We start from the raw sequence: 26,239 nt of genomic DNA, 5'->3' as shown, positions 1-26,239 counted from the left end.
ACACTTACACACAAACGACTTACACACACACACACACACAAAAACATACACAAACAAAAAGAAACTGACAAACACAAAAAATTTTACAAAAAAAAAAAAACTTACACATACACAAAAACTTACACACACACAAAAAATTATACAGACAAAAAAATACAAGAACAAAAAATCTAAAGCAAAAACAAAAAATATAAAACATAAAAAAAACTTAAACAAGAAAACGATCGTACACACACACAAAAACTTACACACACACAAAAAAACTAACAAGAACAAAAAAAATTAAGAACAATCAAAAAATAAAAAAAACACAATCGAATAAACAAACACAAACACAAACCAACAAAAACACACACAAAAATAACAAACAAAAATTATAAAAAGCTCACAAAAAAACTTATACACACAAAAAAATTAAAACACACACAAAAACTCACACACACATAAACTAACACACACACAAAAACTTACAAACACACACACACACATAAAAATAAACAAACACACAGAAACTTAAAAAAAAATAAAAGAATTCAAAGACACAAAAAAAAAAACACACCCACACACAATATGACACACACACAAAAAAACAATTGCAGAAGATCAATCATACAAACAAATAAAAAAAAACACAGACACGACAAAATACACACACATAAAAAATTACAAGAACAAACACACTTAACATCACACACAAACTTACACACACACACAAAAACTAAAAAAAACCAGAACAAACATAAAAAAAAAAAATAAATTACACAAACACAAAAAAAAAAATTAAAAAAAAAAAAAAAATAATAAAAACAAAAAAAACTTACACACACAAAAAAAATTACACACACACAAAAACTTACACACAAACAAAAAACTTACACACACAAAAACTTACATACACACAAGAAACTTAAACACACAAAAAAACTTACATATGCACAAAAAAACTTACAAACACACAAAAACTTACAAACACACAAAAATAAACAAAAAATAAATACAAACAAAATAAAAAATAAAAGCAAAAACCTTAAAATCACAAAAAACTTACATACAAACACATACAAAAAAACACACACAAAAAAACTTAAACACACACAAAAACTTACACGAAATAAAACAAACACGCAAACAAAAACTTAAAAACACACAAAAACTTATTACACACACACAAAAACTTATTACACACACACTTACAAAAAAAAAAAAAATAAAAAACAAATAACAAAAAACAAAAAAACACGAAAAATTAAACAAAAATAGAATATTAAAAAAAAAAAAATCCTTACAAACACACAAAACATTACACACACACACAAAAACTATCAAGAACACACAACCATACACACACACAAAAACTAACACACAAAAAAAACTTACACCAACACACGAACTTACACACAACCACACAAAAAAAAAAACAAACACAAAAACTTACACACACACAAAAACTTAAATAAAAACAAAAACTTACACACACAAAAAACTACAATCAAAACAAATCTCATACACACACACAAAAACTTTCACACGCAATCAGAAGCTTGAACGAACACAATCAAATACACACACAAAAACTTAAACACACACAAAAACTTACAACAAAAAAAAAACTTATTACACACACATACACACACGAAACTTTTATATTATCTTATGAAAATAGAATTGATATGTGCACACACAAAAAAACTCGCACACACACAAAAACTTACACACACATACAAACAAAAACTCTAAGCTAAGACTCTAAGCTAAAAACTCTAAATTCTTAACTAAAACTAAACTAAAATAGAACTCTAACTTAAACTCAAAGGTAAGACATAAAACTCTTAAATAAAACTAAACTAAAATATAAATATAGAAAAAAACTCTAATATATTAATCTAAGATAAAACTCTGAACTATAAACTAAAACTAAACTAAAATCGAAATTCAACAAAAACTCTAAGCTAAAAACTCTAAATTCTTAACTAAAAATAAACTAGAACTTTAAATGAAAACCAAAGGTAAAAAAATAAAACTCTTAGCCAAAATTAAACTAAACTAGAACTCTAACAAAAAAACTCTAAGCTAAAATTCTAAAATCTTAACTAAAAATAGAATAAACTAGAACTAAAATTAAAAATATACTTTTAGAAAAATATTAAAACCGTAGAACACTAAACTAAAACGAAAAAAAAGCTCTAGATTAAACCAGTTGGTAAAAAAATCAAACTCTTAACTAAAATTAAACTAAACTAGAACTCTAACAAAAAAACTCTAAGCTAAGACTAAGCTAAAACTCTAAACTCTAAAATAAAATTAAAATAAACTAGAACTCTAACAAAAAATCTAAGCTACGACTATAATCTAAAAATCTAAACTATTAACTAAAACTAAACTAAACTAGAACTTCAACAAAAACTCTAAGCTAAGACTCTAAGCTAAAAACTCTAAATTCTTAACTAAAACTAAACTAAACTAGAACTCTAACTGAAACTCAAATGTAAAACATAAAACTCTTAACTAAAATTAAACTAAACTAGAACTCTAACAAAAACTCTAAGCTAAGACTCTAAGCTAAAACTCTAAACTATTAACTAAAAATAAACTAAACTAGAACTTCAAAAAAAACTCTAAGCTAAAAACTCTAAACTCTTAACTAAAACTAAAAAAGAACTCTAACTGAAACTAAAAGGTAAAACATCAAACTCTTAACTAAAATTAAATTAAACTAGAACTCTAACAAACAGCAGCGCATCCCTGCGGCGCATCCCTGCGGCGCATTCCTGCGGCGCATCCCTGCGGCACATCCATATGGCGCCTCCCCCGACCCGCGGCGCATCCCCCTGCGGCGCATCCCCATGCGGCGCTTTCCTGGCCCGCGGCGCTTCTCGGTCCCGGGGGACCTTTGGGGGCCAGGGGAGGGCCTTTGGGGCACAGGGAGGGCCGTTGGGGGCGCCGGGGGCCTTTTGGGAGCTTGGGGGGCCTTTGAGGACCGGGGGCTTCCTTCGGGGTTGGGGTAGGCGGATTGGAACCCTTTGGGGTTGGGTTAGAGGACCTCACAACAATGTTCAAATGAAACTTGTGTATTATAACGACCACAGAGTTTCACCATTAAATTCTCTTCTAAAATCTCTTCAAAAATCATCTTTTAAAATGTCTCTAACTGTTTCGTCGAAATAATTCCATAACCTGTCTAAAACAGTTTCGCCCAAATAATCCCTAAACGTAATTTCAGCGTGTTCCTTTTGTTTTTGGCATCTCTGCGCTAATGCATTTCAAATTAATAAGAAACCTGATTCCCGCGCTAAAACAATTCATCGCTAAGATGTTTCTTGGAGAATTGTTTCCATGGCCTTTGGCTATTAATATCCTTTGGCTATTAACATCTTAGCGATGAATTGTTTTAGCGCGGGAATCAGGTTTCTTATTAATTTGAAATGCATTAGCGCAGAGATGCCAAAAACAATAGAATACTGACGGGACTCCATATATGGGCATAGAGTCATTAGGGAGAACACGTGGTTAATGGGTCAATGACCTAAATTTCCAAGGTCGATGTTGTTGTTGTTGAAGTGCACGCTCTCAGCGAATGCTATGCCGTCCAGGAATTTGGAACACCTGTGCTGTCGACCTCAATTCACCTATCGTGAATCAATAATTCCCTCAGAAACAACAAATTAATTCCTCTTTCTTGACAGATCAATCAACCAATGACATCATCTGTCAGACTTTAAAATTTTCGCCTAGAAACGATTCTCCAGGAATAGATCCAAGTCATTAATGTCTTTGCCTCGGAAACAACTCTTGGTCGAACTCCAAAGGATATTAATAGCCAAAGGCCATGGAAACAATTCTCCAAGAAACATCTTAGCGATGAATTGTTTTAGCGCGGGAATCAGGTTTCTTATTAATTTGAAATGCATTAGCGCAGAGATGCCAAAAACAAAATTTGTTTTTTGTTTTTGGCATCTCTGCGCTAATGCATTTCAAATTAATAAGAAACCTGATTCCCGCGCTAAAACAATTCATCGCTAAGATGTTTCTTGGAGAATTGTTTCCATGGCCTTTGGCTATTAATATCCTTTGGAGTTCGACCAAAAGAGTTGTTTCCGAGGCAAAGACATTAATGACTTGGATCTATTCCTGGAGAATCGTTTCTAGGCGAAAATTTTTAAAGTCTGACAGATGATGTCATTGGTTGATTGATCTGTCAAGAAAGGGGAATTAATTTGTTGTTTCTAAGGGGAATTATTGATTCACGATAGGTGAATTGAGGTCGACAGCACAGGTGTTCCAAATTCCTGGACGGCATAGCATTCGCTGAGAGCGTGCACTTACAACAACAACAACATCGACCTTGGAAATTTAGGTCATTGACCCCATTAACCACGTGTTCTCCCTAATGACTCTATGCCCATATATGGAGTCCCGTCAGTATTCTATTGTTTTTGGCATCTCTGCGCTAATGCATTTCAAATTAATAAGAAACCTGATTCCCGCGCTAAAACAATTCATCGCTAAGATGTTTCTTGGAGAATTGTTTCCATGGCCTTTGGCTATTAATATCCTTTGGAGTTCGACCAAAAGAGTTGTTTCCGAGGCAAAGACATTAATGACTTGGATCTATTCCTGGAGAATCGTTTCTAGGCGAAAATTTTTAAAGTCTGACAGATGATATCATTGGTTGATTGATCTGTCAAGAAAGGGGAATGAATTTGTTGTTTCTAAGGGGAATTATTGATTCACGATAGGTGAATTGAGGTCGACAGCACAGGTGTTCCAAATTCCTGGACGGCATAGCATTCGCTTAGAGCATGCACTTACAACAACAACAACATAGACCTTGGAAATTTAGGTCATTGACCCCATTAACCACGTGTTCTCCCTAATGACTCTATGCCCATATATGGAGCCCCGTCAGTATTCTATGCCCATATAAGGAGTCCCGTCCGCGCGGGCACCCCCCCTTCTACTAGTATACAGACGTTTTCAGGGGGATTTTTTTGGTAGGTGGGGGGGGGGGTCAGGGGCTATATGGGAGTATCTTTCCATGAAGGAAGTTTTCAGGGGGGAAGAGACATTGCTATGAAGGGGGCGCCGGATTTCCCATCATTATTAAAGAAAAAGATCAGAAATTAAATAAAAAAAAGTTTATCAACTGAAAGTAATGAGCAACATCAAAACTTAAAACGAACAGAAAATATTATGTATATGATTGGGTTCACCCCCTAGTCAATACCTCGCTCTTTAAGCCAAAGATTTTTTAGTACTTTCATAAGAGATATTTATTCTAATTAACGGCCTTTTTTTATTAAGGGGTCATTTTTAAAGAATTGGAACAAAATTCGAACTTTAGCTTAAAGAGCAAGGTATTGACTAGGGGGCGAATCCCCTAATATACCTATTAAAACTCTATGAATATACAAGTTCCATACGTAAGTTAATTCGTAAGTTACGTATATTTATTACTAATAAAAAACGTTGGTAAATAAAATTAAACAAGTTTCAAGACAGCTATTTAACCAAATAAAAGTAAAATTAATATGCAAATTTTGTAATAATTATTCATGTACGGTGAGCCAATATCAAAACCTGCATTAATTCAAAAACGTTCAAAAATTAAATAAAAAAAATAGTTTTTTGAACTGAAAGTAAGGAACGACGTTAAAACTTAAAACGAACAGAAATTATTCCGTAAATGAAAGGGGCTGTCCCCTCCTCAACACCTCGCTCTTTACGCTAAAGTTTGACTTTTTCACAACTTTTTTTTTTTAATAAAAAACTTCAGCGTAAAGAGCGAGGCGTTGAGGAGGGGACAGTCCCTTTCATATACGGAATAATTTCTGTTCGTTTTAAATTTTAACGTCGTTCCTTACTTTCAGTTTAAAAAACTTGTTTTTTTTATTTAATCACGTTCAATAGACTGATAGTGCAAATAACATGAATGCTTCTGCGTTGCGTATTCGTGTTATTTGGACTATCAGTCTATTGGAAGTGATATCGATATCGGTTCAGTCACTTTTGAAGTTATTAAGATGTGAGTTTTATTTATTTTGTTTCTTTTTCTTTATATGTTGCGTTTAATTTAGCTTAGTTCATTTTTTTCGTTGAAAAAGGCTCCCAGGCGTGGAGTTGAGATATTCAGATTGTTACTATTTAAAGTTTTTTGTTTTTTGTCCACTGTTTGTATTATCCCCTTGTTTCTCTCTATACTTTCATTTGTTGAATTCTGTGACTGGAAAGGCACTGTGGTCTAAGAAATTGTTTATTAATGTTAATTGTAGCTATGCACCAATTGTAGGTATACCAAAAAAGATTTGTTTTGATATTAGTTTTATTCTTTGTCCTTAAATATTCTAATTTTATCTTTGTGCCATTTTTCATACAAAATAAATAATTATTGTAATTAATACAGCTATTATGAATATAATTAATGTGAATTTAGACAGATTTTTTCTTTTTTGAAGCTATAAGAGAATTTAGTTCCATGTTTGAGTTGTTTTCTTAATTAAAAACACCAAAGAAGATAAACTTTACAGAAAAAAAAATAACTAACCATTCCCATTTTCGAAAACCCATTCAAACTCAATGATTAGATCCTTAAAACTATTTTCTTCATACTTCACTTCACATGACAGCAAAACAGTCGCTGGGTCTGACTTCTTCATCAAGGTTCTAGGTGAAGTTGAAAGAATTAGGGACGTCTCGCAATTTAAGCTGCAAAAGTCACTAATCGGATCAATAGCTACAATATCATCTAACTCTTCAAGATAATCGGCGTTAATTTCTTCTTCTTCAATTGGAGTCTGATCAGCTGATTCTCCTGGATCAGAAGAGATCTTGTCACTTTTTGTCGTACTTATAGTTGCAAAAGGAGTAGTTGTTAAGGGCCTATCTGTCTTCGAAACTGTAGATGTAATAACTATAATTTCTTCAAAGATATCCTCCACTTCTGTATTTAAGATTATGGTCGAGTTTAAATTATCAGATATGGTTAAATTCAAAATATTAGAGCTAGTCAGGTCATCAATTTGGGTTTTATCTTCATCATATACAACTTGAATGTTATCTTTATCTTCAGGAATACTCTCAATCTCGCTTTGGTCTACAACCGATACTTGGTCATCTATTTCTTCACCAAATGAGCTATCCGAGTCCGCTTCCTCTGCACTATAACTATATAAAAATAGCACTGTCAAGACTAAAATCACCTTCATTTTCTGAGCGATGATTTTCGATAACAGTCATTTTCGGGAAATTCTTTCTGTACTTCTTATCAACTCTGATAAGATTCAACGAGCGGTTACGTAAACTAAAAAATATTGACGTCATACATAAACACAATATTTTCTTTCATAAAAAAAGAGAAAGAAAAATAAAGGACATAAAGAAGCAAAATCTTCATTTTGGCAGCGGCAACGTGACTTAAAATCAGAGACATCACGTGGCTTTTGATTGACTTTATTGTCAAAGTATGTTTTGTAGCCCGTCCGTTTAAACCTTCCATACCTGATTAGCTGGTCAAATCTAATTCCTGTATTTTACCCGGCTTCTAACAACAGGGCGATGTGCAAGCTTCAATTTTTTTAATATGTTTCATATACGTACCTTAACTTTATTTTTTTAGAGTATTTAGTGGGCGACATTTTTAGACGATGAACTGCAACTTTAGAAAAAAAAATCAAAAGTGGGTGAATTATATCAAAAATAAATGAAATTATACAAAAAAATCGTAAATTGCTGAATTTCGAGGAGAGATTTCGTGGCATTTTGGAGGAAGAATTTGAACATGAATGAAATAACATAAATTAGTGAATTACATGGAAAATAAGTCACTCAATCAAAAAATGTTGAGTTTCTAGGATAGGGCCCATGCATAAAGGTTCATTCTGCACATTTACATGCCCAGGGCCCTTATAATTTGCACTTTAAATCTATTACTTCCATGAGATGAGGTTCAGGAACATTTAGAAGTTTAAAGTTTTTTTTACAAAACTCGTTATGTCTTCTTCTCTATCTTGCAAAAGAAGGTAAAAGTAAGACCCATGTACTAAGGTTGGGGTCTTAGAGGAAGAAATAGATATAAGTGTATTATCACTAGATAATGTAGAAGTGTAGAAAGATTTTTCACCCATAGCTAGAACCGATAAGGCACAAATCTGCAGCCGAAACTGTGGAAATGAAAACACTAAAGGACCATCTACTGTATATTAAATTCAGTGCTTCTAGTATCCCTGGATATTCCTGGCTTTCCCCTAATTGCCTCGATAACAATTGCGTTCTCGGATATATCTTCGAAAATTAACTTTCGTAAATATATTTAGGTTGTATGAAATACAAATTATTAACTATCGCTAATGTTAATTTTCATAGTTTTTGAAGGAAGTAAATTTTCTTTGAAAATTTTTTTTTTTTTTTTTTTTTTTTTAGCCCTTTAAGATTTAGTTTTTTCCGTGTCTTACTATGGGATTTATACATCAAAAATGGAAAATAGTTCATTTTGGGCCCCAAATAACCTCGGGGAAAGAGTCCTTTCACTTTCTGTCACTTTATTCTATACAATTTATATGATTCTTATATGTAAAGTGGCTTAATACAAGCCTGATTATAAACAAATCAAAATCTGTCCAAGATGATTTTTCTCGCAGAAGTTTAACTGTAAAATTCTAATTCTAGGCAATAATATTCGAGGGGAATTTCAGGAGCCTGCTCCTTGGGGTAGCATTTCCCTTTTTGCATCTTTATTTATTAAACTTTCAATGATTTCTACAAACCTAGTTGCTTAATACAAGACTGATTAAAACGAAATCGCCAGTAGCTATTTACAAAATATCATTTATTTATTCACATGATAAAACAAATTATACCTCCCGTATACAAGGAAAACACGATAAAAAAATAATAAAAAAAACAATTGCTTTTCCGACAAAAATGACTTAGAATATATATACTTTTTACAAGCAACACTGGAAATATCAGTACTGACTGTGTGGTTATTGTACTAGCTATGAAAATTTGTTTCTGGAAACTAAGAGGCATAAGTGCATGAAAACGATTTTACACCTGGAGGAGGGGGGGGTAAGTGGATATTTGGCAGGGAAGGCCTAAAATACCAGAGTAAACGTTTTTAAGACCTTGGAAAGGCCCACACCCTCTCTGGATAGAGTTTTATATCAAAATAAATTTATGTAATTAGTAACAAAATGGTTTGAAAATAAATGAGCCTTAAGGTAATCAGTGAGTTTTGAAAAAAAGATTTATTCTGTTTTATTTTATTCCATATCAGGGGCAGGGCCCTAAATGGAAAAAGTAATAAAGGATTCCTGGGGAGCCTTCAAAATTTTAAGGGAAATTTTTTAAATTTACAGTAATCAGGTTCTACATTTCAAGAAATCTTAATGGACTAAAATTTCGCTTTATTTTTGCACTAGGATAGGAATTTCCGTTTAGGTCGTATAAAATTTGTATTTATGTTATTAAGAAAAATATGAAAATTATAAGAAAACATAAATGTGTTCATGCTTCTTCACGCTCGGATTTTTCGATACTGAGGAACAAAGCCGTATCCAGGAATTATTTTGAGAACGGGGGATATTTTTTTTCGGAAGGGGAGGGTGGTATGAAAAAATTTAAAAAAATCTATCAAAAATTTGTTTATTTGCAATTAGTAACTTTTTACGAGCCGAGCATTTTTTTTTCCCGGTAATCCACCAGGGGAAACAGCATCGTTGAGGATTAGCATAATGGAAGGATAGCGAACCACACTTTCAACTGCTTATAACTCGTAATTAGAGCGTGTATGGACAATAGCTTACATATTTAAACAATAATAATTTAACTAAAAAAAGATAATAATAATTTGGAACAATATATGCTTAACATTTTATACCCAAATAAATCAAGTATTGAAGTGCTTTAGGGACTTAAGTACGTTTTTTATTTCGAATTTAGGGCCCTTAGAAATAAATTAAAATTAAAATGTAGGACTTTTTTATCAAACAAAATTATGGTTATTTTTCTATATTGTCCAAATGTGAATTTAAATGTTTTGGTTTTTACAAGCAGCCTAGAGAGCATTTTTTTTTTTTTTTTTTTTTTTTTTTTTGCAAAATTTGCTATAAAATCTTGGCACAAATCAGGTTACCTTAATCTATTGGGAAAAGACTTCGAATATCAGATAATTTTTTCTGATTGGACTAAAATCTCTTAAATGTTGCTTAATATTAGATTTCATAGTAGATTGTAAAAAGACATTTTTTAATTTAAAATTTTTTTTATAGCGTGCATGTATTACCATGGTGGATTTAAATTGTTAAATATTCTATGTTTGAAAGTGGTTTGTTTATATTTCACAACTACACGATAATACATTTCTTGAAACCATCAAAAATATTTGGTGAAATTTAATTTTACATCATAAAGATTTTCCATATTGATATTATAAATTATTCAATTTGGCTTGCCTACAAGTCCAGTTATTGTAACAATATTAATTTTCCTCTTCATAACCATTTAATTAAAACCCACATAACGTTCTTTCTACACAAACAGGTTAAGTTCACTCTCGACAGCGGCAAATTTATATGTATCATCAGAAGAAAAGATTATATTGATACGTATTGTACCATGTTGATATTCCAAAGATTTGTAATACCCTTGCATATACATCATTTAAAACACACAAAACTTTCTCTCTATCCGCACAGATAACGTTCATTCTTAAAAGCGGCAACTTTACTTCCAATCACTTGGAAGAACAGAATATATTGATACAAATTATTTCAGTATGGATGTACAAAATTTCATTGTTACTTTAACTATTGTAAAAAGACTAACTCTTTCGTTATTTAAAATACACATAACGTTCTCTCTACTCGCACAGATAACGGTAATTCTTAACAGCGGCAACTTTATAGTTTTTCACTTTCACTCGGAAGAACAGAATATATTGATACAAATTCTTTCAATGTTGATACACAAAATTTCATTGTTACTTTAGCTATTTCAAAAAACTAACTCTTCCGTTACAGAAAATACACATAATGTTCTCTCTACCCCAAACAGATAACGTTAATTCTAGACAGCAACAACTTTATTTGCATCCACTTTCACTCGGAGGAAAAGAATATCATCTTTTATAAAATGTCGCTTCTTGAGCATTTCATGTGAGACGAAACGGGGGAAGCCAAACCCAAGGGCATCAGGCTCACGTGAAGGTCGCTGAAAATTCTCCCATGTTGGGTCTGGTATAAAGCTCTCTACGATATTGCAAGCCTGAAATAAAATTATAAGCATTATTTTATTACTGAAGAGGGCAGGAAACTCTTTAAGTTTGAGTTTATGCTTTTTAGATATTATGTGACCAGAGCAGGATAGTGATGTGATTGTAAACCAATGTGAGTAATTTATGCAGGAAGACTCTATACAACGTCCCAGTATAACCCAGTGGCGGTTCTAGGTCTGGGAAGAGGGAGGGCAGCTGCCCCCTCCAGTTCTTCTGAGATCTGAAATCAAATTCGTTTTATTTTTTATTTTTACACTCCTATGATATACCCCCCCCCCAGATTATGAGGCCTAAAACTGCATTGGTAAAACCCATATGATATTTTAAGTGTTGAAAAGGTCTGTATCAAATCTTCATTTGCGTGATTTTCCAACTGAATTGGTTTCTTTCAAGGCCCAAGACTCAACAAGGATTCCACATATATGAACAGTTGATTCTCTCAAACGTCAACTAAACAACAAGACCAACATATTTGTCTGAAATATAGGTAACTGTTTCGCTTTTTATATTGGTCTAATCTTGTTGACTTCTTTTATTCGTCTTAACAAAATGAAATATTTTGAACCAAATTTAAATGAAATTCTGCATCAAGAAATAAATGAAACCGTAAAACCGTTTCTAGTAAAACCTGGTATCTTTGTCAGTCTTGAATGGAATGAAATTTTTTGAATGAAATAAATTGAAATTTTGTACAATCAAGTAAATGAAATCGTAAAATACTTTCTAGTGCATCCTGGTATCTTTGTCGGTCTTAAATGGAATAAAATTAAATAATTTGAGTGAAATTAAATTAAATTCTACATAATCAAATAAACAAAATCATAATTTCTCAGTCTTGAATGATTTGAAAAGAAATGTTTTGAATGACATAAAATGAAAATCTGCATAATCAAATAAATGAAATCGTAAAATAGTTTCTAGTACAACCTGGTATCTTTGTCACTCTTCAATTAAATGAAATAAAATGAAATGAAATAAAATGTTGAATAAAATGTTTTGAATGAAATAAAATTAAATTCTGCATAGTCAAATAAATGAAATCGTAAAAGGGTATCTAATACAACCTAGTATCTTTGTCAGTCTTATCTAAGGTATGCAGTTATAGAGACAAATAGGATAGGATACAAATACTACTTACTCATTTCCGATTTTTTTTGCAACAAAAAGAAATAAATAAAACCAAATAAAAAAGAAGAAAATAAATTAAGAATATGCAACAAAGAACATACGAAATTACTTCTTGTAACCTTTTCACTCCCATCCTCCTTTTTTATTACTACTTCTTCTACTAAAAACTTACCGCAGCACCAAGCCACTTAACCAATACAGCTATGCATGCTCCTTCTCCCTGCCAATCTATTAAACGGTGCCCTCTTTACACGCTCCCAGGAAGTTCCCAATGCCCTTAAATCTTTCCTTACGACGTCATCCCACCCAAACCGAGGACGACCTGCTTTCTGTTTAACCCAAGACGGTTGGTCGAAATGGACAATATTTGGCAATCTGTCATCCTTCATCCGCGGAACGTTCCCAAGCCATCTCAATTTTTCTCTAATTATAGCCGTAGGAAGCAGGACTGAACCACACTTTTCACACAGTGTACTGTTTGAAGCCCACTGTACAACCTACTTTTTTATTCATAGGAAATGAATTCTGATAATAAAAGAAAAAAAAGAAAGACGTATTAAAATACATGAAAACCCATTGAAATGTGCTGCTTATAACCTATTCACTCGGCCACTCAAACCCAAGAAAAATAGGAAGAGGCAAAGGGGAGGATGAACGTGAGACAGCTATGGAGCATGCTGAAGAGATGATTAAAGAGAAGAAAAAGAATAACAACTTATCATGACACACATCCACCAGCAGTACAAAGTTGTCTTGCTTCTTGGATACATTCAATTCGAGGATTGCTACTTCCTGAGTACCTTGCGATCACCGACTATTAATTTATAATAGGCTACATACAACTTGTGTTTTGGCAAGTTCTTTCCACTTCTCCTTATGTCCGATCGGCATTATAGTCAGACTTGTAAATTAAATTAAAATTACACCCGACTACAGCGCCAAATTTGGGTACCGTTCGATGTTTCTCGAGGTGAGCATTGATTAACTTTTGAGTATAAAATGTGTGATTGACCAACCAGAGCCAAGAGTGGAAGGCATAATTTTTCTTAACTAGAAAAGATGAAAATTTGGAACAACAGTTTCTATCGTTAATGCGAATCTTGCAAAAAAATACAAAGACATAGCCTTAGATTCAAAAGAAAAAATGGTAATAAACATACGAGGATTATAATTAAATACCTATATTTGATAGCCAATTAATCAATTTAATACCTAATAATCTGGTAAAAAGTCTTAGATGCACATTTTTTGTTTTGGGCAAGATAATAAAGTAAAAAACATAGAAGGACTATAACTAAGCGCTTATGTTTAATAAATAATTCAATTATAATTAATAACTTAACTCAATAGTCATCAACAGTCTTACATATGCCCTATTTTGAGGTAGGAAATATGGTAAGAAACCTTACCAAAAAACCTTATGAAAGAATTATTATTGCATACTTGTATTTAACAACTTATTAAATAACTAATCAATCATTTAATAAATAAACCAGAAACATTTTTTAGATATGCCCTTTCGTTTTAGGCACAAATATCGAGTAAGAATCCTTGGAGGCTGATAATACTGAAGACATACTTGACATAACTGATAATACTGAAGACATAACTGAGGACATACTTTATAATATGACTAATTCAAAAACTAATGAATCAATTCAATAACCCAATACAATTGCTAATTATCAGAAAAATCTTAGATACGCCCTTCTAATTCGGGCAAGAATAGGATGTGGAGGTCATGGAAAAGAAAGGAAAGAAGAACTTACTGCCTCTGGATTTGAGGTTTGGTCGTGAAGGGTGAAGGAAACAGTGTGTGCAAAGGGCCATTTAAGCAATGCATCATACTCTCCAGGAAGGATTTTTATGTACACAGATAAATGACTGTTTTCACCTGATCCGTTACCATTGAGAAAAACAGAAGCCTGAAAAACAATAACCGTTTTTAATTGTCTTATAATAACACATTAATCATTTAGTAACATTTATGGCAACTATGTAGTTGTGTATATACAATTATTAGTACATTTTCAGTTAATATTTCATAATTTCTTTTGATAAATATATAATATTTATTTATTCTCTAAATATTTTTATTTTGTTTTTCATTTATTCTCCAGTAAAGATTCTTATTTACACAGATAAATGACCGTTTCCACCTGAACCATCACTATTGAGAAAAACAGAAGCGTGAAAAACAATTACCATTTTTAATCGTCTAATAATAGCAGATTAATCATTTAGTAATATTTATAGTAATTTTGTAGTTGTGTATATCAAATTATTAGTACATTTTCAATTAATATTTCATCGTTTCTTCTGATAAATATATATATATGATTTATTTATTCTCTAAATATTTTTATTCTGTTTTTCATTTACTCTCCAGTAAAGATTCTTATTTACATAAATAAATGACTGTTTCCACTTGAACCATTACTACTGAGAAAAACAGGATAGATATATATTCTTTATTTATTCTCTTAATATAATTATTTTGTTTTTCTAATACTCTCCAGTGAATATTATATACACAGATAAATAACTGTTTTTACTTGAACCACTGTCACTGCGAAAAAATAAAATCCTAAAATACAACGACTGTTTTGATCGTCTATAATGAATTAGTCATTTAATAATACGCATTTAACTACTTTGGAATTATTTATATATTAAACTATCAGCATGTTTTCAATAAATATATTTTCATTTATATATTTTTATGAATCTATGTTTATTGATTATTTTCTTAAAATACTCGTTTTGTTTTTCCAATACTCTCCAGGAAGAATTTTTGTTTATTTAGATAAAGACTGTTTTCACCTGAACCATTGCCACTGAGAAAAAGAGAAGCCTGTAAAACGGTTACCGTTTTTAATCATCTCATAATAACGGATTAGTCCTTTGAAGATATTTATTTAGCTTCTTTTTAATTATATATATCAAATTATTTATATGTTTTCAATAATTATTTTTATCATATATTTCTTTTCGTAGATATATAATCTTTATTTATTATCTTAGCATACTCATTTTGTTTTTCTAATACACTCCAGAAAGGATTTTTATTTACACAGATAGATGACTTTTTTCACCAGAATCATTATCATAGACAACAGAAGCCTGAAAAATAATTTTCTTTTTTAAGCATTACCAGTTATCTAACAATATAGAACATAACATTTATTTATAACCCACAAAATACAATGAAAAAACTGTGGAGTAAGCAACAACAACAAAAAAAAAACATAAACATACGATTCTATAATACAACATAAATAAATTAACTTAATTCAAAAAATGGCCGAAGAGGGTCAAAAACACCAATCATTTGCAGAGTTTTAAAACATAGACCTGCAAATATATATTTCAATCGCGAGAGCGCATCAACAATGTCAAATTTAGAAACGATTCTATGGTTCCGGTACCACCGAGGCAAACGCAGCAGATATTTACAGTACTTAAAATATCCTGAGCGAATTTTCTTCGTATCCCTCTTGCAAAGGAGGAAAGCAAAACCAGAAAGATAAAAAACAGCATGGGCACAAAAACTAGAACAAAGACGGCAACGTCCTTTTCGGTTATACCGACAACGATCGGGTTAAATGTTTCCAAAACCAACCCGCATACTTTTCAGCACGCTGGACGTAATAGCGGAGCATGTAGACGGAAGTTACTTGGAAAAAGATAGACCTAACCATTTAATACTTCCTGAACATGGTATAGTTGAAGAACTCATGCAAAGAGGCGATGCTGGTGGAGGACTCCCAAAACACAAAAACTGACATTTGGCAGCATTAACTGAAAAGCCTACTGCGAACGTGAGGTTGAACGCAGGTCAAAGTTGGCAATTAGACTTTGTATTGTCCAGCTAGGAAGCAGAACATCGTCAGCATAAGCAACGTGACAAATGCCTAAACTATCATTGTAAAAAACTGACGGTTAAAGACATCGGAGATACGAAGTTAAAACACACTTAAAAACACTCGGAGATAACACGGCACTTGCCTAACACCTTTTTTAATAGGAATATGCTTCCCTACAGTACCATTCTACTTCACCCTAACTGAAGAATTAGCATACCTATACTCAAGTATGGAAACAACAGAAAGGATAATGCCAGACACTGCTAGAGAAAACAAAGCATTTGAATGAATTACATTGTCAAAAGCACCAGATATATCAACGGTCAAACAATACAGTGGACTATTTTGAGCAACAGCTTGTTTCATTAGCCGATCCACAATATGGTGAGCTTGAGCACAGCCCATACCTTTTCTAAAGACAAGCGAGAAGAGCGTAAAATCGCACTTGGAGTCAATGGCCGGTAGCATCATATATTCAAATAACTTATTAACAAGACACAGTGATAGGACGGTGACTAGAGCAAGCACTGGGGTCCTTACCTCTCTTAACAGTGGAAGATTTACAACCGGACAAAAACTATCTGGCACAATGGACTTTGCCAATGGACAATAATGGGTTAATAATTAAATACCACTTAAGTTAATTATTTCTTAATTATTGGTTTTTTTATTAAGTTATCTTAATTATTACTTTGTTAATTATGTCTTAATTATTACTTAATTATTAATCATTTCTTAATTTAGAATTACTTCTTACATAAATTTTTATCATATAATTGTTTTTACAAATATATAACTATTATTTATTTTTGTAACATGTCTATTTGTTTTTTAATGCTCTCCAGGAAAAATTTTTATATTCAAAGATAAATGAATGTTTTCATCAGCCTTATCATTCAATCGAGTTAGAATGATTAGAAAGATATTTTTCTTTTGGGGGGGGGAGGAGGGGGTAAGGAGGATTACACTTTTGGAGAAAGGGGTCAAATTTATTTGTCTTAAACAAAACTGTTTAAGCTCGTTTTTTTTCTATCGTTTTCATAGACTTGTCGTCTGACAGACTCTTTGGCTAGCAGTATTACAACATTATTGCAATTATATAAAATTATTTTAATGCTAATGGGCAATGGCAGTATCATAAAGCTATTTTAAGGCTATTAAGCCATTTATCATAAAGCTATCACTAAATGGAAATTTCAATCATAACATTCAAACTTATTACTCTTGATTAAGAAAACAAATGAACACAGCCTTGGACTTTGTTAGGGGGACAACAGTGGACATGTCCCCTAGTAAACTGATTCCCCGCCTAGATAAACCATTATCCAAAAATGAGTATAAAGGTAAATTCTGGTAGAAGAAGGTAAAAGTTTCTTCGCTACACCCAATGAGGGAGTATACTTAATAAAAAATTTTAAGACGAAATTGAAAAAAAAAATCTATCTTGGATGAAATAGATGCAAGAAAAATGTCGGTTGTGGGGCAAATCAAGGCCCTCAAGAAGGAAGCTTTGTATAATATTAATTTATAAACTTGTGCACTGAACTGCTAATCCAAGTTCCGAAGCGGTCATAAAATACTTGTTTTAATTATCAGCTTTATTTTTAAGTATTAAGCTGCCAGTAAATTTTTAATCTATGCCAATTCAATAAACATTCTTCAAATCTTAATATTTTCAAACCAAGAATATTTATCAGAATAGATATATATTCTATTCTGATAAAATATATATCTATTCTGAGATTTGGAATCCGCTATCCAAATCCCATCCCCAAATACTCCGCCAAAGTAAAGGTTTTACTCCGTCAAAGTAAAACGCCAGATTTGAATATGCTATAAAGCAAACTTACAAACATCTACGAATTTGCACCACACCCTGGAAAACAACCACTGTTAACGTGGAAAACAAAAGCACAAAATCTAAACATGACCTCAATAATAACAAAATGTGCAAAAAGCAACGTTGCCAACACCAACAAATAAAAATAACGGCTTTTCAAATCCGCCGTTCTTTCTGACACACCATTATAAAATGAGTCAATGAAGGAACAACAAGAATTACCTGGAGCTTATATCCGTATTGGCTTGTGAAAAAGGGGGGACTTATGAGCTCAAACCCTTCCTTCAATTTGGCTTCAGCAAGACGTGTTGAATAGTCGCTGATCTTCCAGACTAGGGTACCTGAAAAATGGTTTTGTATATTAATGTCTGCTAAGTCATAGAGCCAACTACGAGAAATGGATAAAAAGAAAACAACAAGTAGGTGAAATAAATGAAACAGTCTGAACAACAGGGAATTCTAGAAATTAGTTTCATGCAATTAAATATCCCATAAATTCAATTCCTGATGGGACAGACCCTGGGACTTCCCTTCGTCCAAACGTGTCTACCCAGGGTTGACCAATGAGGAAATGGTAGTTAACCTATTGGTGTAACTGAAGTTATTTAGATAAGAGAGGCTTGATAAGGAAATTTATTGAACTTCTAGCGAATGAAGTGGCACATCAGACATGGCAATAAGAACATTCAAAAAAGGGTTCTAAAAACGATTTTTTAATCTTCCTCCAGTACTTACAAGAAAATTCTATATCAGCTTCATCTAACTCTTGGAAATAAGCCAAGACGAACTTACTATGAGCTTCGGATTGAGACGTCTGTAGGCTGGCTTTCATGATAGCATCCGTACCCCTTGCCAGGGTAAATTAAAAACTAACTATGATATAATAGACTAACTAAAAGGAATACCAGATGATTAAAAGATTATTTCACTTCGGAAACAGAAACATCTTGCAATATCTCAGTGCATTTTTTATCATTATTAAATTGATGAACAATGCGTTAATTGGGATTGAGGTATGTACCCCCCCCCCTCTTTAGAACCACTCTCCCTTGATTTTGAAAATTTTAATTTTTTTTTCTGTTTCCATTGAAAAATTCCTTTTCATTATTCTCATAAAAAAAAAAAAAAAAAAAAAAAAAAAAAAAACCTGAAAAACGCAATAAAATCCCTCCCAAGATCTCCAAAAATATATATATTTTGCCCTCCCCCTAATTTTCATAATTTCAGGCTACAGTCACTGATTCTACTAGCTTCTCCAAGATTAAACAAAAATATATAGTTTGCCCCTCCTCCTAATCTTCGTGACTTGACGCCACAGTCACTGATTCTACTAGTTAACGTTTTCCATATATTCTACTGGCTTGACCTTCAAATATTACTTCCAACTTCAAATTTCTTTTTCAGCTGTTTTCACTGCTGAATTGAATTTTTCTATATTGACACGCTTGGGATAGATTAAAGGGTACTTTCCCGTTATATGGGCATTTCTAAAAAGTCAAGTTTGGTTAATGGTAATGAAATAAAACAAGATGAATATATAATAGTTTAAATAACCCCAAAAAATAAAAGTTTAAATATCGTATACGCAATGAAAACCACGCTATGGATTGCATTACTCTGAAGCGGTGTCTTGAATTAACCCGTCAAAAACGGGTTTTTCGTGACTGGTTTCCTTGTAAATGCCCATATAATCGGAAAGTACCGATTAAAGTTAATGTAGTGAATAAATATGTTCTATTCTTGATAAATCAAAAACATTCGTCTAAATTATATTAAGTAGTCCAAGAAGAAGAAATTGTGATTTTTCCCCTGTGGCCAGCTTAGTAGACCTGCAAATCAAAAGCAATTAACAGTTAAAAAATAAATATGGCTGGAATTTCATTTTGGCGTAGATTTATTTGTGGAATCATAGATGTCTCTTAAAGCGCTATGCTTTAAGTGGGAGTAAAACTATCCATAAAGAGGCATCATTGGTCACCGCAGCTGCAATTCAAAAGGAGCTGCATGATATCTTTGGTAAAACTCAGACTTACTACCTACTTCCTTAAAATGACCAAACTTTTTCCATTGGTTCAGTCCATTTTCTTCTATCTAATTTGGTTCTCCATATATTTAGGAAACACTCTTAAGCAAATTATCTAATTAAAATTAATTAATTTAATTAGCCTAATTAGGTTGATTTATTTTGATTTAATATTATCAAGCTAATTAATTATCTTATACTAATTCCGACCTCTGCACTCTTAAACTGCAATGCTACGACGTTCTTATTCAAAGACAGAGGGTGCAGGGCCACATTTCGTTGAAACTCAGGTTTTCAGTCCTCTTTGAATAAGAACTGAATCCGTTTTCTTGTAACTTACTTGGTTTTCAAATATATTAGGAAGCTTTCTTTTGATTACAAATACTCTATATCCTCTCTTGTAACTCGCTAAATAGTTGGAAAATAGAGCTTCCAACATCGAAATTGTTTCATCCATACATTGAATATATAAAATAGTCGTTCTGTAGAAACAAAAGGTCCTTAATAATAGTTCAATTACCAAGGACACCAAAATCAAAACACATTTTACCCATTCAAGACCGTATCCAGGAAGGGATGGGGGCAAGACCGGATCCAGGGCTTTTTTTTGGGGGGGGGGGGTAGGTTGATCCGAAAAAATTGCGTTAGGAGCAAGTTTAATTAACGCGGACTTGCGTTAATTAAGTAAATTACACTATTTTAGACTATGATAGGGGTGGGGGCGCACCCCCCTCACCCAACCCCCCTGGATCCGCCACTGGGTGGGGGTAGGGGGTTTTAATCCCCCCCCCCCTGAAATGTTTGTCCAACTCGCAAAACGTAATAAAAACAGATTTTGATGTGTTTTTAAGTTCTTTAAACACCACCACCCCCCCCCCCAAAAAAAATCCTGGATACGGCCTTGTGCCCATTGGATCCATCTTAGATGAATACCTGAAAACAGTGATTTTCTAGGATTTTTTTTTCAGTTATTAGAAAATTATAAACCTTTTAGGGCAGAACCTCATTTTTGTCAACGTTGCCACGTTGAACCAGGAAAATAAACAAGCAAAACGAATTTGTTAAATTTGACAACCCTTTTCGTCCGTAGAAATTCATGTATTAACAATCCGATTATTCCCAAAGCTTCAAAAAAAAACTACAGCTTCAAAAAAAAACTACACCTTCTTAAGCTGTTTGGTGCCATCTGTTTTCAACTAATATTTGCAGAATTTGCATCCAAGTCTCTCCCTTTTAAATTTGATTATTGCTACTACCAAAACTGCATAACTGCATATGGAGGTTTTTTTTCATTAAAAATTAAATGCCCGGTTTTTCCTAATTTTTATATGATATATATACTTGTTTTTGTTTCCACTTAACAAATAATCATATTTCATTTTTACTGCCTTTAGTACTTAAATAGGACTCCAAAAAGTATTTTTACGTTTACTATCTCTCTTATAAATTTATAGAAAATAAAATAACAGTTTTTAAGTTACCAAAGCTACGATAAAAATCCGTACAGTAATCAGTATATGTATACCATTTCAGTATCAGGCATCAGTATATGTAGAACCGTTTTGTTATTACAGCGCTTCCTTCAGGACTCAAATATAAGCAAAAAAAAACGAATCAAAATGAATAATTTGCTCCAAATGGGTAGCCCTCAGCCACGGCACCCCTCCCAGCCAAGCTACCTACGACAGTTTCCCAAGTTGCCCCCCCTCCCCTTTGAACGGTTCTAAGTACATATTTTTCTTATCGATAAATCTAATTCATTGGTGAAAAAATAATCGCTAAACTATAACAAACCTGAGTAATTAAGGTTCATTCTTGAGATCTGAGATCGCAGTGTCGTCAGCTGCTGCTGCTGCCTCACGGCAAATGAGCACATGAGGCCCAAATGCTGACGCATTGAGTCTTCTTCGTGTTTCTCGACTGCATATCGTGGACCCTGAAATATAGTATAAAATTATTGCACTGCAAAACATTACAATTAACATTCTATTACAGTGTTTAGCCTTTTGCGGGGAAAAATATTTTGCTACGGTGTCCTGTTTATGACAAAAATTATCCTTATATTTTATGTTTGTTGTTTCATAGTTTTTAGAGCTGTTTTCAATAAATAAAATTTCAAATATGGATAAATTCTATTTATCCCTATATTCCATAAATCCTATATATCGTATATGTTTAGTGATAAATACTGGATACAGAGATAATACACAGAGTATCCCAGTATTTTTTTTGCGAATTATCACCGTCTATTAAACGGATTTATCCGTATTTGAACTTCTATTTATCGTCGTGGAAAGGCAGTGTGGTCTTCGAAATTATCTAAGACATGTTTTCGTTATCCCAAAAGGACAGACGTACCTCCCTTTATAAGAAGTGATAAGTTTTCTATAACACCAAGCCAATAGCTAATCTGAAAACAATGGCATAATACTATAAATAGGTTCTGAGACAATACATGACGTATAAATAAACTATACTTGGCATATAAAAGCGAAAATAAACATGAAAAACCAAAAAGATTCCTTTTTTTGTTTTTTTAGTACTGACTACAGTTTGGTGAAACATCAGCTCTGTTTCGTTATTCACTGACGGAAATTATCCGTTGTTGTTGAGTGTTTTTTTCTTTTTTTCGTGCTTGTTTTTCGTAGAGGATGCTATACAATCAGTATCAGTTTCACAAAATCAGAGGATCGGTAAGGCATTTTATTTTCAGATGTTCACAAGGGAGCATACGTTTTTACATCCCCCCCCCGATTTTAAAAATACCTCACTTTGGTATTTTCATTGAAAAATCCTTTTGGTGTTTTCATTGAAAAAACCCATAAAGTTTGGAACATACATTTTGTCCCCCCCCCCCCTATGGTCGTGAATTGACACCATTATATACAAAACTTGCTACTTAGATGTGTCCTCTTATTACCATCATTAATTGGAACTATCTATATTCGATGTTGTAGCTGTTGAACTGATGGTGTATTACAATGTTTTTATATCATATAGTAACTATTCAGGCTAAAGACATGCGCAGAGGAAAGATACCTCCCCCCCCCCACGGAATCGTTAATTTTTCAGAATTTCTCGGCCTGTCTTATTCCATTCACCGAATAAATTTTGTATTTTATTATTGGGACCTATCTCTTCACGAAAAAAAACTGCTGAGCACGGTCCTTTTTCATGTATTAAATCTACGGCCCAAAGTTGCTAACAATTTTATGTTAGCCCAAGGAAACAGAATTTGTTCCAAAACGGAATTCGAGGAGACCACTCTGTTCATTAAATTTAAACCTTTTAACTTCAATTCTCGGTGAATGCTGTAACAATTAGAGCATTCATTCTTGAATCACTGTGAGCAATCTAAGTATGTAAGGCAAGGAGGAAGGGAGTTCGGCCGCCTCCATCTTTCTACGTATGGTAATTTTTGCTCTTTGCCCCTTTTATTAACTTCAGAACTGTTTTAATCATCTTAGTTTAAGTTTTTTAGTGATTAAGAATAGCTGTATGGAGGGGATACCCACTTAAAACACGTGTATGCCAGTGCAGCTGACACCTGCCACACATTTTGGAAGTAGCCATGGGTGATGTAAGGTGATATGATGCAGTGGACGTCTGCTAAACGTGGCACGAAGTGTACCAGTTAGCGGAAAGTGGGCAGCCTTTCGAGCTATATCCGCCATATTTTAATAATTAAAGCTAGAAGTTTATTCAATTAAGCACTTTCTAAGCCGATATCCGTGAATAACGAACCTATAAAAAAAAAAAGAAGAACTTGTCGAATATACAATTTCAATCGAAAATCCTCGTTTTTAAATGTCTCTTTTTAAAGGGAAAACTGTACAATTTAGGGGCTGTGGTGGTGAAAATAAAAGAGGACAGTCCTTACATGATCCTCGATTGGAGTGAAAGGACACGTGCCTCCGCCCCCCTAAATTTTGAAAAATACCTTTTTGAGGGTAATTTCATCTGAAAAGTACCTTTGTTTGTTACTTTCATTGAAAAGAATGAAAAAAAACGAACTCGCCCCCCCCCCAGGACTTGGAAAATACATTTTGCCCCACCCACCTAAATTTTTGTGAATTGACACCCCTGCGTGTCAATCAACGCATCAACCCTAAAAAAAAAATAGATTTGGTTAATCTATTTCAATTTTCATACTAGACTGTATTTTGTGGGTATTTTTTTCACTAAATAAACTATTGAAAATTGTGGCACTTTTAAATATCCCAAAAAACCTCTCGAAGTTTGATCTGTGTGATCTGAGAAAAACCGGTTTGTCTTTCGCATTCGGTTATAATTAGCTTAGTCCCAGTGAGAAAAACTACAATGCAGGTATATCTTAATTAAATATTTAATGTATAGTGGTGGTTAGGTTAGATTAGGTATTTAACATAATGCTTTCTGGACGGCCTGCTTTCCTTAATTTTCTTCTATAGTTTCCATGGTTTTGTTAATAAAGTACTATATTTTCATCATATTTTGGTATATTTCATTATGATTAACCTAACTAATTATTATGATTAACCTAAATTCACTTCCTGAGTGTTTTCGGGATGTTTAACAAGTACAAAATTGCTATATATTATAATGTATTTCTTTTTAATCTCTTTGTCAACTGACTCAAAAAAGCATAGCGATACAGGGTACTATAATTGCATTTTTTATTATAGTCAAATGGCAACCTTCCATCCAAGCCAGGGGCGTCTGCATACACTTTTTCGGGTGGAAAGGAAGGGGGGACAAGAAAAATTTATTTCATGATTTGAATGAAAGGTACCCAGAAATTCAGGAAAACTTGGTATTTCTTAAAGTCAGTCCTCGTGCCCCCCCCCCCTGGAAACGTCCCTGGTCCCAGCTTTCTAAAATACCAGTGTTTTTATGATGTAAGCTAAAATTTTCCATATTTTTTGCGCAATGTGCCCGTTATTTACATTATTTCAGCTTTAGCCCTTTGCCAGACTAACGAAAAAAGTCTGTCCTCGTACAAGTAGGTGTGCCTCCCATTTTACCTACAAGTATCAATTCAGGAGCGTATAGTGATTTTCCCTATATATTGCTATATTATTGGCGTAAGGACTGACTTTTGAGGTTTCGACAAACTTCCAATACCACCAGAAATGTCAGCACCTCTAGAACAAATCTGGCGTACATGCATGTCTCCAGCTTCAAACGAAGCAACAGAGTCCCTTTGATTAAATTACTTTATTATAATTACTATGTATGATATATTACAAGTCGACACTACACCACAATTGATCAAGTGAAAAACTATTTGAAAAGCTAATAAATTTTGAATATCCTGTTTTAAAAATTAAATATGCAAAGCCTGGGAAAAGAGTAAGGTTTGGGTAACAGTTGTCTGAAATCTAGAGACAGGTGAAAGGTGGCATTAAAACCACAGATTCAATTACCTCACCACCAAAGAGTTAATCAAAACCATAATAATACTTTCATTTTTGGAGTAGTATAAAAGAAAAAGCAATTAATCCGTAAAATGAAAATATAAGCTATGAAAATATTTAAATCATTTAATGGAGAAGGATAAACTTCAAAGGAAGCATTTTTTTTATGAATTAACATTTTATTTATTTGTTATGTTTTAAATTCTTACTATAAGAGAAGTAAGTGGAGGAGGTGTCTTTATTTATTATTTATTATATTTATTTGTTTATTTACTATATTTAAATCAATACGTCAAGGGGTGTGACTGGAGAAGTGTAAACGTACTACTATAAAATGGCGATTCGAAGAAGAGTCTGGGAAACATCGAACACCATGACAAATTTAAAGCATGTTATTAGTATAGGGCTAAAGCTGCACTACAAAACAAGAAATTGCTTTAAGCGTCTTGTTATCAATGCTGTATTCAGGGGGGGGGAGGATTTTACCTGGTCTGAACCCTTTCCAAAAAAAGACAAATTGTCCGACTCGTAGAAAAGTAGCAAATTGCATATGAACATTCTTTATACATTTGAAAAGTTTTTTTTCTAGCCCCCTCGGCCCTCCGAAAAATATATATATGTATATATATATACATACATATAATATATATATATATATATATATATATATATATATATATATATATATATATATATATATATATATATATATATATA

The 26,239-nt window shown here is 32.8% G+C and overlaps 2 protein-coding genes and 1 long non-coding RNA gene across 7 annotated transcripts in view; 1 reads left to right on the top strand and 2 right to left on the bottom strand.

The window, feature by feature from the left end:
- Positions 1-7,233, bottom strand: part of LOC148954317 (uncharacterized) — a 45,325-nt gene extending 38,092 nt beyond the window's left edge. For both annotated transcript variants that reach the window (XM_089086231.1, XM_089086232.1), the window contains exon 1: positions 6,542-7,233. In XM_089086231.1, the coding sequence (XP_088942357.1) occupies positions 6,542-7,202 (661 nt within the window). In that variant the 5' untranslated portion in view covers positions 7,203-7,233. The remainder of the gene's footprint in view (positions 1-6,541) is intronic.
- The window catches only part of LOC148954316 (uncharacterized), a 178,439-nt gene that overhangs the window by 98,687 nt on the left and 53,513 nt on the right, over positions 1-26,239 (top strand). Inside the window, exon 2 of the long non-coding RNA XR_016141505.1 lies at positions 11,663-11,756. This is a non-coding gene — a long non-coding RNA (uncharacterized LOC148954316). The remainder of the gene's footprint in view (positions 1-11,662; positions 11,757-26,239) is intronic.
- Traf4 (TNF receptor associated factor 4) overlaps positions 8,827-26,239 on the bottom strand; it is a 209,117-nt gene continuing 191,704 nt past the window's right edge. For 3 of the 4 annotated variants that reach the window (XM_089086228.1, XM_089086227.1, XM_089086225.1), the window contains 4 exons: positions 21,921-22,062; positions 18,326-18,444; positions 14,167-14,322; positions 8,828-11,259 (listed from right to left, as the gene is read on the bottom strand). In XM_089086228.1, coding sequence (XP_088942354.1) covers positions 11,062-11,259; positions 14,167-14,322; positions 18,326-18,444; positions 21,921-22,062 — 615 coding nt within the window. In that variant the 3' untranslated portion in view covers positions 8,828-11,061. Of the gene's footprint in view, positions 11,260-14,166; positions 14,323-18,325; positions 18,445-21,920; positions 22,063-26,239 lie in introns of all 4 variants that reach the window. The other variant, XM_089086229.1, reaches the window with a different exon arrangement.

The sequence above is a fragment of the Artemia sp. Qi Xiang Cuo genome, chromosome 3 (assembly GCF_049724085.1).
Source record: "Artemia sp. Qi Xiang Cuo chromosome 3, ASM4972408v1, whole genome shotgun sequence".
NCBI lineage: Eukaryota > Metazoa > Arthropoda > Branchiopoda > Anostraca > Artemiidae > Artemia > Artemia sp. Qi Xiang Cuo.
Note: the sequence above shows the minus strand (reverse complement) of the source record. Positions and strands in the feature narration are given on the sequence as shown.